General features: G+C 40.5%; 1 protein-coding gene across 1 annotated transcript in view; it reads right to left on the reverse strand.

Moving 5' to 3' along the window:
- The window catches only part of taf2 (TAF2 RNA polymerase II, TATA box binding protein (TBP)-associated factor), a 125,873-nt gene that overhangs the window by 4,649 nt on the left and 100,425 nt on the right, over nucleotides 1-20,799 (reverse strand). Inside the window, exons 22-26 of the mRNA XM_057833537.1 lie at nucleotides 18,921-19,114; nucleotides 15,800-15,939; nucleotides 13,276-13,345; nucleotides 7,581-7,690; nucleotides 5,153-5,382 (exon numbers count right to left, since the gene is read on the reverse strand). Of these exons, the coding sequence (XP_057689520.1) occupies nucleotides 5,153-5,382; nucleotides 7,581-7,690; nucleotides 13,276-13,345; nucleotides 15,800-15,939; nucleotides 18,921-19,114 (744 nt within the window). The remainder of the gene's footprint in view (nucleotides 1-5,152; nucleotides 5,383-7,580; nucleotides 7,691-13,275; nucleotides 13,346-15,799; nucleotides 15,940-18,920; nucleotides 19,115-20,799) is intronic.

Raw genomic sequence — 20,799 nt, forward strand, 5'->3', positions numbered from 1 at the left:
ACTTCTCCCATGTCCGAGTTTTTGCCTCGGCGACCAACGAAGCTGCAGTCCGCTTGGCCAGCCGATACATGTTAGCTGCCTCCAGAGTCCCACAGGCCAAAAAGGCCCGGTAGGCCTCCTTCTTCAGCTTGACGGCAGCCCTTACCACACCAGCGGGTTCAGAGATTGCATCCACGACAGGCACCAACTACCTTACGGCCACAACTCCGATCGGCCGCCTCAACAATGGAGGTGCGGAACATGGCCCACTCGGACTCAATGTCCCCCACCTCCCCCGGGACAAGGGAGAAGTTCTGCCGGAGGTGGGTGTCCTTGTCCTTTTACTTAAGTAATTTTTGCCCCCGTATCTGTACTTTTACTTAAGTAAAAAAAGTGAGTACTTCATACACCTGTGCAGAGTACCTCCAATCGAAGGGCACACGTGGACACACCGAGAGAAACTCACAGGCAAACTCAACAGATTTTTTTTAGCTTGTCAGAATGTGCAATGTATCAGCAAATTAAAACCTTTTGATAAAAAGCGAGCAGATCTAAAAAAAAAAAAAATTTTTTTTAAATCATTGAATTTTCTGTTATGACCAACCAGTGAGCTTTACTCCATTTCAAATGAATTCAACTTCATCATCCATGCATGCAGCTCTGGAAAAAATGAAGGGACCACTGTAAAATGGTAATGGTTTTAATTCTGATTTTAAAGTGTAAATGACACCAGAAAGCATGTTTATTTCATATTGCACGCTGTATTTTATGCTCCCTAATGGAACGGACCGATTGGATGTGTGTGGAACAATCGACATATTTATTCAACATTTTGAATCCCGCGCCATGAAAACGAGTGACTTCCGGCCAGTCTCGGATTGACGTCAATGGACAAGATCATCTTTACAGCCATACTATTGTATGCATAAGGACTGTGAATTCAGCTGATTTTGCGGATTAATTCATTTATTTTTCGCGTCACGCCAGCCCAATGTGCTGCAGGCTTTTGCTGCTACACCAGAGAGAGTAGTGTGAGCCTTTTGGGTTTCCAAAAGATCCCGTTCACAGAGAAGAATGGGCAAAACAAGTCCGACAATCGAGGGACCATTTGAAGGACAAGGAAGTGAGATCCAGTGGTATGAAAAAGTCAGATAAATGGAGAGTTTGGCACTGATGCTTCTCTCCCAAGGAGTGGCCGTCCACCAAAGATGACGCCATGAGTTCAGCGCGGAATACTCAGAGGTCAAAAAGAACCCTGAGTGTCTGCTATAGACTTACAGAAATCACTGGCACAATCTCTGTGCACACATCGATTATATGGCCAAGAATGGTGTTCATGGGAGGACTCCACAGAGGAAGCCACTGCTCTCTAAAAAAGACATTGTTGCTCGTTTAATGTTCGCAAAAAGGCACTTGGATACTCCACAGAAGTTGTGGCAAAATATTTTGTGGACCGATACTTCAGAATGGTTTCAGAAGAACAAAATACACGTTGTGGAGTGGCCAAGTCAAAGTCTAGACTTGAACCCCGTTGAGATGCTGCGGCATGACTTAAAGAGCGATTCATGCCAGACATCCCAGGAATCTGACTGAACTACAGCAGTTCTGTAGAGAAGATTAGTCCTGATCGATGTGCCGGACTGGTTTGTAGCTACAGGAAGCGTCTGGTTGAACTTATTGCTGCCAAAGGGGGGGCAACAAAATATTAAATGTTCACTTTAAGGTTCACTTACTTATTTTTCCCCCTTCTGTCATTGTTTGCATACTATCCTCATTAAAATATGAAAACCTGTAAATGTTTGGATGGTTTTAGCTAAAGCAGACACCGTTTTTTCATCTGTGTGATTTTGACAAAGATCAGCTCACATTTGATGGTGATTTTATGTAGAAATGTGAGAAATTCTAAAAGGTTCAGATACTTTTTTATACCACTGTACGACATTTATATTATGTCAAACATTGGGATTATGGCACAGGTTTTAATAAGGAGGTGGCTTGCTTTTTGTTTAAGCAGGGAGTTCTCGCCTTCATCGGCTGGTGACCATGGCGTGTGACAAGCTGCCCGATGTCAGCCGGTTTGTCCGCCGAGAATGAGCCATTTTTGGTGCTCATTCCCATGCCGCGCCCTCGGCGACGAGCACTCCCGCACTCCCGGACTCTCGCTGACATTGCCCCGGGTCCGGCGGGACTGCTTGCCGGGGAACAACGAGTCCGACGAAACTCGCTCGCCGCCGGAGGCTGGTTAAAAGGTGAAGGCAATCACTCCCGCACCGTGTGTGACAAGAGGTAGTTATGTGTGATTTTTCATGTTCTAAAGGCGAGGAAGAGACTTTGATGAGCCGCTCAGTTCGTAGCCTAGCTCTCACGCCTCGGCTTTTGCTTACGCTCTTTCCTCGGTGTCCGAGGCCATGGCAGGGAAACGACAAGAGCTGGACTAACTCCGGTGGCATAAAATAGCGTTCGGGAGGTTCGTCACAAACTACCTCTGGAATGACAAACCAGACTTGCTAAAAAACGCTTTGTCCTCCTTTGTGCTCAATGCTAACTACTTCAACATAGTGACGTCATCACCAAGATGGAGGCGCCGGAGCGCTATGATGACAGGGGGAGTGAAACGGCAGCTTTAAAGACGCATTTCTCGTCATCTGCGCTTTGCCAAATTGTTGCATATAGTTGAATTGTGTCAATGTATAATTTTAATTTCAATAATAATTCTATTTAAGATTTCAGTTCAGGTGTCGTATACACTTTAAGATTTATAAGATATGTGTTTCAGTGAAAACAAGTTTTTATTCCATTGTTTTTTTCTGACAATATGTGATCATTTACCTACTCTAAGTCTTTTAACAAAGGCTCCTTTCTTGCAACTGACATCCCTCATGATTCAGGTCAGTCAGCTTGGTGCAATAGCAAACCAAAGTGCCATCGCTCCTTTTTAATACCAAGCTAACAAGAATTCAATTTTCCAGGTGTTTTTTTGCTTTTTCCTCAGAAATGAGGAATTCAATAAATGTTTCAGAATGCTCGGTGTAATAAAGTAACCATTAGTACCGTAATTTCCCAAATATAACGCACACTTTTCCCCCCCAAAATCAACTGGTAAACTCATGGTGCGCATTATAAACGGGTACATGGATGGAGACAGAAATATATATGTATTACATATATATATAAACCGATTTTTTTCATTGACACGGCCACGTTGTGTTGAAGAAACGTATGCGGCCACCCGTTGCCGACCATTACGGTACGTGACGTCACCGTTTTGTTTCGGTAATACTTCACTCTAATCGGCCAAATGATTTCGTCTGTGTTAAATTCTGCTTTTTTCACTCTTCATAAAGCACAGAATTTAGTTTCTTGAACTCATTTGAGTCGACGTTTATTGCAGCTCCGCAATTCGGACTATAACAAATGTAAGGTCACACACTTACTGTGTCCGTCAACTATATCGGTCCCTCGGGAAACTCAAACCCAAATAACAATAGTTCCTTTTGTTACTAGTGTCGTGCTGACAGCTATGAGCTCTCACGGATTTCCGACTTACGTTCTCACTTTCATTTTACCGTATCAATCCATGGAAGAAACATTTATTCATCATGAGGAAACGAGCAAGTTATACAGCAGCCTTTATAAGAAAAGTCACATCTGTTTTGTTTTCTCCTAGATTCTGGTAAGTTGGAGAAGTTGTCAAATCATATTATTACCGTAAATATTGTCAGTTCACGTTAATGTGTTGAACTACCAATGTGCTATGCTTGAGCTGTGTTTCACCAGTCAGTAAAATGACATCTCTGTATCTGTACACAAGCTCTGTTTTCTTGTATTCTTCTATTTATTGGTGCTAAAATTAGGGTGCGCGTTATAAACGGGTACAATAATTTCCCCTAGATTTTACGAGTAAATTTGGGGTGCGCATTATACACGGGTGCGCCTTATATTCGGGAAATTACGGTAATTACCACAATTATAATTTTTTAAATTCATTTTAATGTTTCATAAAGCCAGAAATTTGCCATTTGAAAAAAACTTTAGTTTGGGTCATGTCAATCTGTTGTTTTTTTTTTGTTTTCTTTTGCTACACAATTGAACAACTAAGTCACCAACCCCCATGAGGTAATTCCGTATTTTTTGCCAGGGGTTGTACCTGTAAAGCTTGCGCCCCCCCCTTTTTTTTGTGTCATCCATGGCAGATTTGTAAAGACTATAAGGAAGATGGCCATTCTGTGAACAACTTCTTTCATGAAAGCTAGAAAACTGAAGGTGTCACACCAGGAAAGTCTATAGTTCACTTTCTTTGGTCCGCACCAAAACACATCCGGTCCAGACTTTTTTTTTTATCCTTTTCACATTGCAATTTCAGCAAGCGACCCAGGATTTGACAACAAACCTACGCATGCATAAAAAGAGTTCAATCATCGGACGAAGCAGTTTGGGCGGATTAACGCGCCAAAATAAGGAAGTACGGTAAACAACACAGAGCTCCCAAGCACTGCAAACGTGCTCATATTGATTTGTTTTATCCAATTTGTGGAAAATTTGGAGAATCAGAAGCCTTCTATGCCATGTTCATTTTACAAGGACAGTAGACATTCTGCTCCTCATTGCTGAGGGGAACGGTACCAATCAGAACTTCCCAAACGTCAGGATGTCCCGCGCAATCCGGGACTGTTGGCAAGCCCATCGTTGCTCCACTTTGAACTCATATTAGCCGACATATTGCTAACCACTTACTGTCATGCTAACCAAAGAACATATCCTGGCTACAGAAACCTGTAAGTGCAAAAAGCCATGCCATTTTAGCTATAGTCTGGATCACGGTGCAGACGCTTTCACACCTATAGCGAAGCGCACCACGGTCTGCTTTGAAGTCAACTAATCTCCTGCTAGGGCTCGCACAGGCTGTTTGTTTTGCATCAGAGTTCACTGGTTTGTATTCACACCAGCCCAACAGGTGTACAACATGAGCGTTTTGGTTCGGGGTGAGCAGGGCAGGTGTGAATACGCCTTATTTTATTTATTTATTTATTTATTAAACTATGAGTTTTATTAGCTGTTATCATTCTTGATCATTGGAAAAATGCTGGCATTTGAACAGGGGTTTGTTTATTCTATTCCCTCACCGTGAAAAATTTTCAATAGTCCATGAAGTGTATTTTAGCAAAGTACTTACAGGTGGGTAATTTAAGCCGACACCGTGGATTCCTATACTTGCAGGCGTGTCGATAACGGCGGCGACACTCAATTCAGGCTTGATGGTGGGGTTTAGTACTGCTTTCTTCTCCTTTAGGTTCAACACAAGGCCAAGCTCAGGGAGGGGCAGGCAGGAAGGCCGAGTAAGGCCAAACAGAGTGTAGTAGAGGTTAACGGCATCACAACGCAGGCGCCAATCGTGAGAGGTACCTTAATAAAAGACAGAATAATAGAGGTGTTTGACTTTTCAGTCTATCATTTGATGGTGAACATGAACACATATTGTCTGCAATCCATATTATGTGAAAGACGTGATAACTCATGTGTCAAACCCAAGGCCCATGAGTCAAATCTGCCCGCTCGCAGGGTGTTCAAATACTTATTTTCCTCACTGTAAGTCAAAATCATTCCAAGTCAGGACTGGACTTCACCAAAGCTGCCCCTTTTGACCATCCAATTATGGACAGACTATCGAAGAGAGAGTGGGTTTTTGTTTGGTGCATATCTGCTTTTGCAAATGATGTGGTTTTGCCGGTTTCATCAAGCCACATTCTTCAATTATCACTGGTGTAAAGTGTGAAGTGGTTGGGATGACAATCAGCAATTCCAAATGTGAGACCATGGTACTTGTTTGGAAAAAACAAAAAAGGTAGATTGCCCACCTGGATGGGTGCAATGGATTACCAATTCACCTCTAAATTCTCATCAGTCTTTGCACATTTCCAGCACTTATTTACATACATAGAGTGGGGCAAATAAGTATTTGGTCAACCACCAATTGTGCAAGTTCTCCTACTTGAAAAGATTAGAGAGCCCTGTAATTGTCAACATGGGTAAACCTCAAACATGAGAGACAGAATGTGGAAAAAAAAAAACAGAAAATCACATTGTTTGATTTTTAAAGAATTTATTTCCAAATTAGAGTGGAAAATAAGTATTTGGTCACCTACAAACAAGCAAGACTTCTGGCTGTCAAAGAGTTCTGACTTCTTCTAACGAGGCTCCACTACCTGTATTAATGGCACCTGTTTTAACTCATTATTGGTATAAAAGACACCTGTCCACAACCTCACTCAGTCACACTCCAAACTCCACTATGGCCAAGACCAAAGAGCTGTCGAAGGACACCAGAGACAAAATTGTAGACCTGCATCAGGCTGGGAAGACTGAATCTGCAATAGGTAAAACGCTTGGTGTAAAGAAATTAACTGTGGGCGCAATTATTGGAAAATGGAAGACATACAAGACCACTGATAATCTCCCTCGATCTGGGGCTCCATACAGGATCTCACCCCGTGGCGTCAAAATTATAACAAGAACGGTGAGCAAAAATCCCAGAACCACCCGGGGGGACCTAGTGAATGACCTACAGAGAGCTGAGACCACAGTAACAAAGGCTACTATCAGTAACACAATGCGCCGCCAGGGACACAAATCCTGCACTGCCAGACGTGTCCCCCTGCTAAAGAAAGTACACGTCCAGGCCCATCTGCGGTTCGCAAGAGAGCATTTGGATGATCCAGAAGAGGACTGGGAGTATGTGTTATGGTCAGATGAAACTAAAATAGAACTTTTTGGTAGAAACACAGGTTCTCGTGTTTGGAAGAGAAAGAATTGCATCCGAAAAACACCATACCCTCTGTGAAGTATGGGGGTGGAAACATGGTTTGGGTCTGTTTTTCTGCAAAGGGACCAGGACGACTGATCTGTGTTAAGGAAACAATGAATGGGGCCATGTATCGAGAGATTTTGAGAGAAAATCTCCTTCCATCAGCAAGGGCATTGAAGATGAGACGTGGCTGGGTCTTTCAGCATGACAATGATCCCAAACACACAGCCAGGGCAACAAAGGAGTGGCTTCATAAGAAGCATTTCAAGGTCCTGGAGTGGCCTAGCCAGTCTCCAGATCTCAACCTCATAGAAAATCTGTGGAGGGAGTTGAAAGTCCGTGTTGCCCAACGACAGCCCCAAAACATCACTTCTCTACAGGAGATCTGCATGGAGGAATGGGCCAAAATACCAGCAACAGTGTGTGAAAAGCTTGTAAAGAGTTACAGAAAACGTTTGGCCTCCCTTATTGCCAACAAAGGGTACATAACAAAGTATTGAGATGAACTTTTGGTATTGACCAAATACTTATTTTCCACCATGATTTGGAAATAAATTCTTTAAAAATCAAACAATTTGATTTTTTGTTTTTTTTCCCCCCACATTCTGTCTCTGATGGTTGAGGTTTACCCATGTTGATAATTACAGGCCTCTCTAATATTTTCAAGTGGGAGAACTTACACAATTAGTGGTTGACTAAATACTTATTTGCCCCACTGTATTTACTAAATTTAGAATCCAATCATAAAAAACACTTTGCAGAACCTATAAAAGATGGCAGGCACGTGTCTGTTACTCACCTGAGTTCATCAGCTTCCAAAGCTGATCCACCAGAGCCTCATTGCATATAGTTGATTCTGTCGTCTTGGTGAAGGGCGGATTCTTACAAAGCATGGCTAGGATCTTATGTCTGACAGAGCAACAAATGTAGGAAATATCTTATATAGTGTCAATGCAAAATTCACACCCTCATATTAAATGTCATTTACAAAATGAAGAAACATGACAAATGATTACGTTTAAAAACAAATTGTAACGTCTTTGTTGGGGGTAATTTTTTACTTGATTATGACTGGACTCTGGTCGAGGCAGTATGTTAGTATGAGTTATAATAATTTGAAATTAAAACCCCTCTTGATACTTTGATACGCTGAGTGGTGACATAAAATGGTGGTGCTGCTGGGCTTCCCGAGTATGACTGTTCAGCAACATAAACATGCCATCTGTTCAGCCCTTCCAATTTGAACCCGAGCAGAGCACTAATGAACAGGACTGCCGTGTCGATATTTCGCAAATTGAGCAGCAAAAAGCAAAATGAAGAACAAGAAAGACGGGATGAGTTGAGACATGCTGCAAGTGCGTCTCAATGACAACGGAGCGTGCTTGCTGTCAAGAACTCCAGTTTAGGTTAGCAGATCTACACGGTAAGCTATTGTGTGATCAAACTTATTCCAACACAATTATGGAGATTGTTAGCTAGCATCCAGAGCTGTCGTGTGCTTTACATATGATTAGGATATACGGTGAAACACAGCAGTTTTTGCAGATATCCTGTGCATCACAGCAAGTGAAAACTTTGATGCAGTTTGCCTCAACCAAGACGTCTTATGGGCTGCCCTCGTCAGCCTCCGTGACAGATATTTCATTGCTGGCTTTCAAAATGTGCACTAGCCAACTGAAGCCCTCGCTGTCTACCACGCTCAAAGGCTGGATGTCTTTGAATATGAAGTGAGCAGTGGCCTTCGTTATAGCCATTGTGCGGTCAGTTTGCTACCAGAGGACAACCCCAAATACTAAGCAACATTACCCGACCCGATTTACTTGTTTTTTCTCCGGTGTCCACCGAGGAACTAGATGGTGAGGCGGTGGACTTGTCGGTGATGTGGTGTACTCTTTATAAGTGGGTCCGCATGTTTGTTGAGTGACCGTTGTATGGCTTCTTAACGTGGTATTCTTTGCAAATGACAAACGTTTTGTTGAGCTTTCATTTGTCTTCCTTTGTGAATCCATAGTGTTTTCAAACATACCATTTGAACTTTGCAGATGCATCACATACATTGATGCATTGCTTGCGCACTGTTGCCCGCGCGTCCACGCTGTATTTCTAGTAGTGTATTGTGCCTCACAGCTTCCCTCAGTATTTAATACAAAACACGATACAATGACGGTTCATTCATTGCGCCAGTGGAACAGCAGATGGGTGAAGTTTAATATGAATAAAACGGCCCTTACATGGGATTTTACTGATACCCACCAACGCATCAAGCATATGTTCATTGATTAATATCGATTATATTCCACATTCTTAGTGCACACCAGTGTTCTTTTCGTCAACGATGACAAAAACAAAAATATTTTGTCGACTAACAAATTTTTCATGACGATGAAGAGCTTAAAATGTGGTTTGGGAGACTAGAACATAACGAGACAAACACCAGTTTTCGTCTGACGAGACGACTACGAGACATCGTTTTCGTCATATGTTCACATTGCGTGACAATTTCACATTGTACGTGGAGTACGTCAGCTTGCATCGTAGCAGTGTTCTGCACTTTTCCCTCACTCTCCTCACCGTAGTTTAGGATGCGCTCCATCTTGTTTGTTTGGAAACATGGTATGAGTTCTTTTCTTATCTTGGCAAGAGAGAATATGCAATGTTGCTTTAGCCTTTAAAGCAGGGGTGGGCAAACCGGTCCTCGGGGGCCGCAGTGGGTCCTAGTCTTTGTTCCAACTGATTCAGCACAGACAGTTTAACCAATGAGTTTTCAGCAGAAACAAGAATCACCTGACTGCAATCAACTGATTGCACTTTTAAGAAACCAGATTGGTGAAAGCCTGTCCTCATAATGGGTATGAACAAAAACCTGCACCCACTGCGGCCCTTTGTGGAATAGTTTGCCCACCCCTGCTTTAAAGGGATCCTCTACCTTAAATACATGTAGGCTCTAATAAACCACAATTTTTCTCTTGTACTAAAGTATGCTGTTAGAAGCACATAAAATGTTAAATCAATGGCAATATTTTAAAATCAGGGGTGCACATAAGTGGTCCGCATGTGCGCATGCATACTGGACGTAGACAAACGCGCTGGCCCTCAACGGTTTCCATACGCTTTTGCGTACCAATGGCTGACCACTGTATTTGCGGCAGACACGAGAAAATAACTTCTCAAAATGTCGAAGAGGCAGGCCACACTGAGTAATTACTTCCGTGTTCCCCCACCCCCGTCAAAAGACAGACAGACGACAGAGACGTCATTGGAGCTACCGAACAAAAGGACTTTTGCTGAAAAGTGGCTACTGGAGGTACCATGGCTAGAAGCAAATGATGCTCGCACGGAAATGCGGTACAAAATGTGCCGTGAGAATCCCAATGTCGCCGATAAGAGCAGCGCATTTTATGTAAGGTCAAAGAATTTCAGCCATCCAAACTTTGAAAAGCACGAAAAAAACAGAGAGCATGTGGCAATTAAGCAAACTATCGATGTCAAACAGGACCCCACTCTCCCTGTGGACAAGTGGCGGAATAAAGGTAATGAACAGCGACATGCACTGAAAAACGTGTTTTTGCTCACATTTTACAAAGCTAAACATGCACGTTCAATGAAGTCTTATGAGGAGGACATCCCACTTTTAAAAAGGCTTGGAGTTAATGTGGGAGCCGCATAATGCCCTTTATTTTGAATTGGTGCTTTTTATTTCTTTACATTTCACTTCAAAGTAATGGCAATTTTGTTGTGCCAGTTGATGTTAATCAAGCATTAATTGTAAATATAACTAATTAAAGTTAATTGGCTCTAAGTAAAGCTTGTCATAAATTTATCGCATCAGGCGGGTCGGCTCTCAAGCTCAATGAGGAGCAAGTCACATCTCCAGGTCCTCCTTTGAGAACCTGGGCAAAAAAATTATGTGCACCCCTGTTTATAATATTTAGTACACATTTTGACCGATAGTTGGCGCCATGTTTCGCGGGCTCGCAGTGTTGACGTAAATGGGATGTTTCCAAATGTGTACCGTATACAACAATTGCGTATTGCTGCCTTAACTCATGAAGTAAAATGCCACGATGTGCTGCTTTTGGATGCAATTTCCAGTCAAATTGAAACAAGAGGAGTGACGTGAGTGGTCAAGGTGGAATTATTTTTTTTTTGTGAAGAAATGTGCATAAGTGGAAGCTTCTCCCCTTTTTGGTCCCTCTATGCACGTATCCTACCTACCACGCTTTACAACTGGCGCCCGAACATTTTTCCTGGATCCTTAGTCAAGTTAGGGATCCGTCTATTTTCTGGATTCAACGGTCCCAAGCGGGCTGCAATATTGGTTTCGGATCTGTCTATTTTCTGAATTCGACGGTCCCACAGCGGCTTTTCGGATCAGTCTATTTTGTGGATTCGACGGTCTGATCGCGGCTGCAACTTTGCAATGGGATCGGTCTAATTCCTGGATCTTCGAGTGAGTGAAAAAACGCGGATTTTGATTACTATTGTTATCTTTTTTGTTGACTATTCTTCATGGGAGTTTTCCCCAAATCATACCAAATAATTAAAGCACTATGGCACGCTACAGTGACGACAGTGACTCTGACATGGACCTTACTTATTTGTTGGAGTTCGTCTGGGAACCCGTGTGTGCGTACCGCTGAGCTCCCGAGTGACGAGTGGTCAAGGTGAAAATAATATTTTTTGTGAATAAATGTGCATAAGTGGAAGCTTCTCCCCTTTTTGGTACTTTTATTCATGTATCCTACCTACCACGTGATACAATGTACAAGACATGGATTACACTCGATTTCAGGATTTGTTCCCGTCAGATGACGAATTTAATGAGGGAAGTCAGCCACGACACGAATCCGATCCTGACTATCACACTTGTGCATTCATAGTTTCATTAGCTTCAGTGAGAGTGTATAATGTCAATAGTCATCAAAATAAAAATGCACGAATGACAAGGTGTGTTCAGACTTTTGGCCTGTACTGTATGTAAAGCACACAACAGCTCTGGATGCTAAAAATCAACATAATTATACTGGGATAAGTTTGAAAACGCAATAGCTTACCTTGAGGATCAGCTAACAAAAACCGGAGTTCTCAACAGAATACACTCTCTAGCTCCATTGTCACTGAGACGCACTTGCCACAAGTACATCACCAGTTTTTCCCAACTCCTGTCTTAACAGGTACTGTATTTCCTGCTCTTATTTTGCCTTTGCTACTCGTCTTGTGAACAACCGACAGTGCTGTCCCACTCTTCACTTTTCCGATCTGGTTCAAATTGTAAGGGCAGAACCGACGACATTTTGGGGTAGCTATGAGTGACATGCTGGAAGTTCGGCAAGGGGCCCGGTGACGTCACGCACTGCGACGTAACAAGAATGGCGACCTATCACTGAAAATAACTTTACAAACTTTATTAAAACGAAAACATTAAGAGGGATTTTAATATCAATTATAACTCATACTAACATTTATCTTTTAAGAATTACTTGTCTTAAAGATTGAGGATCCCTTTAAAAGTCTGTGCCGAGTGATCATCACATGCCAAATGTAATCTTAGCGTTAGCGTCGCATTAGCATTAGCTTCAGAATGGCGAGTGTCCTCTTATAACACTGGCCAGTCTAAAGCAGAATCACTTGGCTTTTCTTGTCAGTAACTCTAGAGGATGTTAAACGCTCGGATAACTTTTTTTTTTTTTTTCATAGTTTGTGGCTTCTAGGTAGGCATAATCAAAAATAATGTATTGCTTTCCTGCTGAGTGTGTATTGTTGTTACAAAGTTGGCGTTGTCCTTGTAGGCACTACAATATGTGCTCGCCTGTCTATGTTCATTCCAAATTGTTGGAAAACTTGATTATTTTTGGGACTAAAACTTTGAATTTTACAGACGAAAACATTTTGACTGTCGACTAAAACTAGGTGAATTTTGTACGAGATTTCGTCGACGAAAACATTTTGAAATGAGAGTAAAATGTGACTGGGACTAAAAAGTATTTTTGCCAAAAGACTAAGATGAAAATGAAAAGGGATGCCAAAAATAACACTGGTGCACACAGATGGTTTACACTACTGTATGTTAGGAATAATTGAAGATGCAGATGAGGGATGTGCATCTACTGAGGACAATAAACTACAATTCCATTTACTTCCAAGTCAGATAGAATGAACAGAAGTGTTGTGCAATATATTTAGATACAAACTCCCAGCAAACCAGTAATGTTCAGTCATCTAAAATTCAAAGGGGACGGCCCCTGTTTAATTTTGGGCTACTTCTGGCTTTAACACCTCTTGGATATTAAAGAACGGTATTTAACCAGTGTTATACTATTAGAGTCATTTTAAATACTTTATTAACAAGGCAAAGTGTCGAAAAAACATAGGGGGAAAAAAGGGCTCAAAATGAGTTTTCTGTCATTACGCAAATGTATTAGACATATAATCCAGCACCCTGAACTCTCTTAGTAGCACTTTAATTAGAGGACAATAAATTTAAGCTTACCAACCTGACATAAGGAGCTGGGTCACTCTGAACCAGGTTGAGCAGCCACTGTAGCTCAACTGAACTCTTTTCAACTGTAAAATAAATGAATAACATGAACAAATGAAATACACAATAAGGTCAACTGAACCACTACCTCCCAGCTTGCTCCCTAAACGTCATATCTGCCAAGAGACATGTTAATCACACCCTCAGAGAGTCCATGCCCTCTACTGGCTAAAAAAGTCTGCAATTAATTATTCTAATTAATCTCCCCTTAGACAACAAATATCAAATCGGGTTACGAGGATCAAAGTGTGTACATCCCTAGAACGTAACTACTAAATTTAATTTCGATCCATCCATGTGTCTTCACTCAGATTAAATAGATTAATAAATGAGTTGCCAACTAATAATAATCGATTTTTGCCGGCAGCTATGAGCAGTCCCATTTGCGTGCTTGTTTGTGTGTCATGTGATGTGAGGCTCTGCGCGTGCACCGGTGATTTGAACAAGGAAGAGAGTTCACTGCTGCAACTGCCACTGCTGTTGTCGGGTTGCTAAATCAATAATATTACCAAGTACCGACAGTTAGATTGTCTTTTATGTTGTTCGATCCAGCGCGCCTCCATCAGAGGTGAATAAATGAAGCCAATTGTATTGTTTGTATTCTTTGTTGATGAGACGTCACGAATTACCACAGAGCGCTAAGCTAGTTAGCGATGATGCTAATCAGTGTTTTGTTTGTATTGTTTTGGAGATGCACTTGAGTTATTGTTAGTGAGTAAAGTTGTCTCATTTCATTTTATTAAGAAACCACACATATAAACCCATACATATAACAGTCTCCTGTCAACACTAACTCCCATTCAAACTGTAAATTGTCATACCAGAGAGTTCTTTGAAATTGGATTTAGATTGTATTTATGAACACCTTTTTGACAAAGAAAACTGATTCATTTCAGTCTGCCTCCTCCTCATTCGATTTTGTTGTTTGTTGAAAATAAATGAGTCATAAAGTCAGTCAACTTTAACATGTTTTATGTACTTAAAATAGTACTGTTATAGACTACAGTTAAAGTGCCTTTGACAGCAAAAAGCATGTTTATTTCATATTTTACACGGTATTTTATGTTCCTGAATGAAATGAACCGCTTGGATGTGTGTGGAAGCGATCGATATATTTATTCAATTTTTTGTTTGATAATGGCCAAAACACGTCAGACAACTTTGGGACCATTTTGAGATGAGTAAGCTACGTGTTTTATATTATGTCAAATACTGGGATCATGGTACATGTTTTAATAAGGATGTGGCTTGCATTTTGTGGGTGACAATGCTCCTTGTCCATCAAGAAGGCCACTTGTCACACAATAAGGACACTTCCTACCCCTCGGTCCTACTCGCATGCCCGCCGAGAATGCGCTTTCCTCGGCTTGGCCACGAGCAGCCCCAGCTCTGAAGTCGGCCGGCTTGTCCACCGAGAATGGGCTATTCTCGGCGTTCATTCCCGGTGACGAGCACTGCCAGCCTGTCCTTTCACCCAATGACTATGAAATGACGGTGAGTGGGGAAATCATCTTTAAGAAATGGATCAAATAAAGTTTCTGTTGCAAAATGTTCCTTGAAGTGTTTGTTTTTTATTGTGTACCAGGATGGGTGTTCAAAACCTTTTTCTAAGCGAGAAACTTTAAATAAAATTTCAAAGGTCTCAAAAATGTAGATTTTGAACTCACCTTATTAGAACTACTCTTCAGGTTTAAAAAAAAAAAAAAAAAAAAAAGAAAGCCCTCCAGCTCAAAAATTTTCTCCCACCAGAAAAGAGAGATTTTAAGCTTTCCTATGATGTACTGTATCTCACATGCATATAGGAAAATTTTGAAATGTGGCCAAATTGGGGGTCTCAGAGCAGAACTTCAAGCCACCTGAGTGTTTTCCGCCATATATATTTTAAATTCATCGTCATTTTGATTCTGATGAGCAGCTATTTTCAATAATTCAACCTGTGGTTAGTTTCATTAAATGCTTTGCCTGTCCTTTGATAATCTGCAACCCCACAACAACAACAAAAATTGAGCCTTTACAAATTTCTTCGGGTATTGGATATGAGACTGATTTTTTTTTTCAAATAAATAAATTGCTCTCAAAAGCCCTTTTTATTGAAGTTTCAAGTTTTAGGGGAGTTCATTTATTTACACCCATAAGAGACAGGCAAAAAGAAAGTACTTGATTATCCTTTTTTCCCCCCAGTTTCACAAAGGTGTTTGAGCAGTGTCTGACCAAGTCACATTAGCTATACATTTTACATTCAACTAATCATAGAGCCATTTGTATTAAAAATTTTTCCGAAAACGTGATATCGGTTAAGTATCGGCAAAGCCGTGGATCAGAATAGGTATTGGTATCCAAAAAATTGTATCTAAACTTGACCTGGGCTGTGTTCAATTTTGGGGTCAAATTACTTCTTTTAGGGGAAGTCAGGAGCTAATTATCTCAAACAGAAAACTGATGCTTGTTTCAGCACTGTCATCAATGTGTTAGTATCTTACCTCTTGTATAGTCTACCAGAGCCTCTAGAGCAGCAACACGAACATCAACAAAGTGTCCATACCCTGCATAGGACCTGAAGAGTGATGCTTCACTTGGGATGTGACCATTTTTTTGAAGTTGGCGAATGGCTTTAAGACAACTAGGAACAAAAGTTGAGATTTACAATGGACCCATCCATCCATCGACGATAAAAGTTCGCAAAATAAAAATGGAGCAACAATCACATCGCTGCTTAATGTTACAATTCCACTTTTAAACATATTGAATAGCAATACAGGATCAAAAGCTAATCCCAATGTGTTTCACCCCTTAGCTTTAGGTTTGGAGCATGCAAACATAGTCCAAGGCAGGGGTCGGGGTTGTATGGCTCCCGAGTCATATCTGGCTTTTATGATGATTCGGATTCTGAATGGGTGGGCACATGTTAGATTCTTATGTGCGTATTGCCTGTTAATCCTGTGATGTATGGTTGTGAATGAGTCAAGAGTGGTTAAAGCAGCATTAGGGAATTTTAAGTTTTGGTCGATTTTAGCGGCGCAGGTAGAATAAAGCGGTTGTGTTTTGCCTTAAGGAAGACTGCATTGCCCATGAGGACCAGTGCACTGTGTCGTAAAATCCTGATCTCTCGAATGACATTTCTGCTTCCAGTGGCTGTGTGAAGGATGAATAGTGATGAGGTCATAAATCCAGTTGTGGCTAAACAATATTATTTGACGATGTTCAAAATACAGTAAGTTACATTTGATTTTGTACTGTATTGACCCCACCCCCCGAACTTGTCAGTGTGACGCCAGCGAGTGAAAACTGGGCCAATGTTTCTTGAGTGTCTTTTTATCCTGGAAGCCTCCCTTTTTTTTTTGTCTCTTTGGACAAAACTTTTCGTCTCATTTGTTGCTCTGCCATCTTTGCAGAATTCGCGCGAAAGCGTTAGCATCGACTGTCGTCTTTACCACGAATGGGGAAAGGGGGAAGTGACGTATGCCGTAAAGCAGTCAGCACATTTGTAGTTTTTTCATTTGGCATGGTTGCTGCTACCCTCCTCAAAGTAAATTAGTGCCGCTGAAAGCGATACGGACCCTCTCAGGTCATAACAGAGTTATCATTCAACTAGTTATTACTAGTTGGAAACACTCATCAAAATCCCTAAAAAGAGAAATACCACATCCATCTGCCATCATCACGACATGGGAGGGCAACATGAAGAAATGGCTAAGAGTCACCACAAGCAAAATATTTTTGTATTTTATTGATTTGAGGATTGAGGCAAATTGATAATAAACAATTGGTGGGCACTGTGTTTCTGGACTTTAGCGCAGCATTTGATCTAGTTGATCATGAGCTTCTACTTGGTAAATTATTAGCCTATGGATTTAAAAACTCTGCCATTAATTTCTTAAGTAGTTATTTGGTTGACAGAACGCAATGTGTTACTTACAATGGTTCCCTCTCAGATACTGTAACCCTGATGTGTGGAGTTCCACAAGGCAGTTGCCTCGGTCCTCTTCTTTACAGCATTTTTGTAAATGATATGTCATATGTGTTACGAAGTGCCTGTATGAGTATTTATGCCGACGATACAACAATACATGTCTCTGGCCCTAGCTTAGATCAAGTCAATAATATGCTACAACAGGAGCTTATGTCTGTTTATGAGTGGGTTGTGGAGAACAGGTTGAAACTAAATGTGCTAAAAACAAAGTGTATGGTGCTGGGATCTAAATATACAATGAGAGAAGCCCCAGAGCTAACTCTTTCTCTGCTTAACCAATCATTAGAACAAGTGTCAGAGATTAAACTCTTGGGGGTCATTTTAGATCAAACTATGTAATGGACGACTCATATAAATAATATTGTGACGAAAATGGGTAGGAATATTTCTTTAATATGGCGTAATGTCCACTTTATGCCAACAGAAACAAGAAAACGTGTACTACAATCTTTAGTTTTATGTCACCTAGACTACTGTCCCATTGTGTGGTCCAGTGCTGCCAAGAAAGACCTTGACAAAATCCAGATAGCTCAGAATCGGGCTGCTTGATTAGCTCCAAACTGTCCTTTTCGTACAAATATTAACGCAATGCATTAAAGACTGTCATGGATGAAAGTCAAGGACAGATTGACATATAGTACTGTGCTTTCTTTGCACAAAATCTGGATCTCACACAAACCTTTTAGCCTGTTCTCTAAACTTCAGACCACCTGTAACAGACATGGGTTTAACACAAGACGTGCTTCAAGTGCCACGTTTATTTTGCCACTGCCAAAAAGAAATGCACTTAAAAGAACATTTATTTATCGAGCTGTTTCATGCTGGAATTCACTGCCTCCTGAAATGCTTACAACAAGCAATCACATTTCTTTTAAAACAAGTCTTAAAAAATTTATAATTTTTAAGGAAGTGATGCTTATTTAGCCATTGTAAATAAATGTAGTTGTTTTATTTTATTTTTTCCACACTGTAGAAATGTAAACCTGCTTTATGCTATTAATTGTTTTGTATATATTGTTAAATTACTGTGAATGGACCCCAGGAAGAATAGTCTCTATTTTGGTAGAGACTAATGGGGATCCTTAAATAAATAAATTTAATGGCAGTGGAAGGAAAAGCAATCAGGAACTCGAAAAGTTCCGAGGCTTCCACTACCTGCACCTGCGCATGTGGAGCCAAGGTGCACCACCACAAAGCAATAACATGAGTGCTGTTAACAGTGGTGGGAGACATCGAGACCGCAGACTGCACTCATGTCTCAGGTCCCATGCTGCGGCTGTGTTATGTTCTTACTATCCCTGCATTTTCATGTGTCCCGAGCTCCAAAAGTGCTAAAGGTAAAATGTTGCGCATGAAATGACTTGTTGTCTTTGATATTGTTATTACGATGATTGTAATTAGGATGATGTTTCATTTTATTTTGTACTTCTGCTGCTAATGAGTACGTGTAGAATGGCCACAATTGTGTGTTTTGAGTCACAGCTCAGACATCATTAACTTTGCTAAACGTAGTAATATTGCAATAATCGTCTTCAAGTGTAGTATAAATCGGAATCACATCAAATCGTGACCTGTGAATCGTGATACGAGTAAGATATGTGTGACATTACACACCCCTACTTACAATATACCTGATTGTGATTGTGCTTCTGTAGCTTGGCAAAAGTTTTTCCATGTTCAGGAACCTGGTTATCTCTTCCAAAATTAGACGCACATCAGCATTTAAATTGTCCACTGTCCGAGTCTCGTTGTTGATGCTGATGGCTGGGGTCAAAGAGTTGGTCAGTGCTTCGAGTAGCTCAGCACGGTAGTAATTATCAGAGAACTGCAGACAGAAAATGCAAATGTTATTAGGTAAAAAATAATACAAAAAAAACCAAATCCTGAATTAAAGATCGTTACTTTACTTTTTTCCTCCGTCCATCCAGTGAGGTCAACTTATGGATTATTACAGGCTAATGAGCAGCAATTCATTTGGTATAAATATCCCATCATCCAATGTGGAGATGTATCCAGTGTGGTTTACATATAAAAACTTTTATTTTTTTAGTAATATTTGGTGGGTGCGGCTTATAATCAGGGGCACTTTATGAAAACTGAAATGTGATACTGCACATATTACACATTTCCCTCATCCAGCCATACATATACAGCATAAAATCCCTGAAAAAATTGTGGAATGACCAGTTTTGTAAGATGTTCGCTCAGTTGGTTGTGCAGAGAAAATAGCTTATTGACATGACCTAAAACTAATGTCATGACTTATAGCAACGTTAGAGACAAAAAGAAATCTACATTGAGGAAGAAAAGGTGGTTATCACGACAGTTACTTTTCAGGCTAAGCAGTTGGAAAGAGGATGGAATCCTTTTTCAAAAATCGTTTTGAATATCTACGCAAAAATGGTTACTGAACCAAATACACACATTTCATGTACAACCTCAATTCCAACGGCACTGGAACGTGTTAAACATAAATGAAAAGAGAATATAATGATTTGCAAGTCATGCTCAACCAAAGCTGAACAAAAATATAAACACTTTATAAGAAACTTTCTAATAAAGTGTTTTTATTTTTGTTAGTCAGCCGACTATTTTTACGATTAGTCTACTAATCTAATAATTAAAAAAAAAAAAAATTTTTTTTGGGACTAATTTAGCAATGACATTTTTGTTGACACATCAATTCATAAAAGCATTTTGGAACACTTAAATTCTTTATTAATGTACAAATAAACACGTAAATAACAATAATAAATCACAAATAAACAATGAGTTCATATGCAGATAGAATTACCATAACTAGTGCAAAAGAATGGAATGTAAACAGATTCAGAACACTGGCTTTGCCTTTCCAACATGATTCAAAACAATTATTAAAAAAAACACCTAGCATTAATATTATAGTATAGTACTATATATAATAGTATTATAATCAGGGGTGCACATAATTTTTTTGCCCAGGTTCTCAGAGGAGGACCTGGAGATGTGACTTGGTCCTCGTTGAGCTTGACAGCCGACCCGCCTGATGCGATAAATTTATGACAAGCTTTGCTTAGAGCCAATTAACTTTAATTAATTATATTAACAATTAATGCTTGATTAACATCAACTGTCACAACAAAATTGCCATTACTTTGAAGTGAAATGTAAAGAAATAAAAAGCACCAATTCAAAATAAAGGGCATTATGCGGCTCCCACATTAACTCCAAGCCTTTTTAAAAGTGGGATATCCTCCTCATAAGACCTCATTGAACGTGCATGTTTAGCTTTGTAAAATGCGAGCAAAAACACGTTTGTCAGTGCATGTCGCTGTTCATTACCTTTATTCCGCCACTTGTCCATAGGGCGAGTGGGGTCCTGTTTGACATCGATAGTTTGCTTAATTGCCACATGCTCTGTTTTTTTCGTGCTTTTCAAAGTTTGGATGGCTGAAATTCTTTGACCCTACATAAAATGCGCTGCTCTTATCGGCGACATTGGGATTCTCACGGCACATTTTGTACCGCATT

The sequence above is a fragment of the Corythoichthys intestinalis genome, chromosome 4 (assembly GCF_030265065.1).
Source record: "Corythoichthys intestinalis isolate RoL2023-P3 chromosome 4, ASM3026506v1, whole genome shotgun sequence".
Lineage (NCBI taxonomy): Eukaryota > Metazoa > Chordata > Actinopteri > Syngnathiformes > Syngnathidae > Corythoichthys > Corythoichthys intestinalis.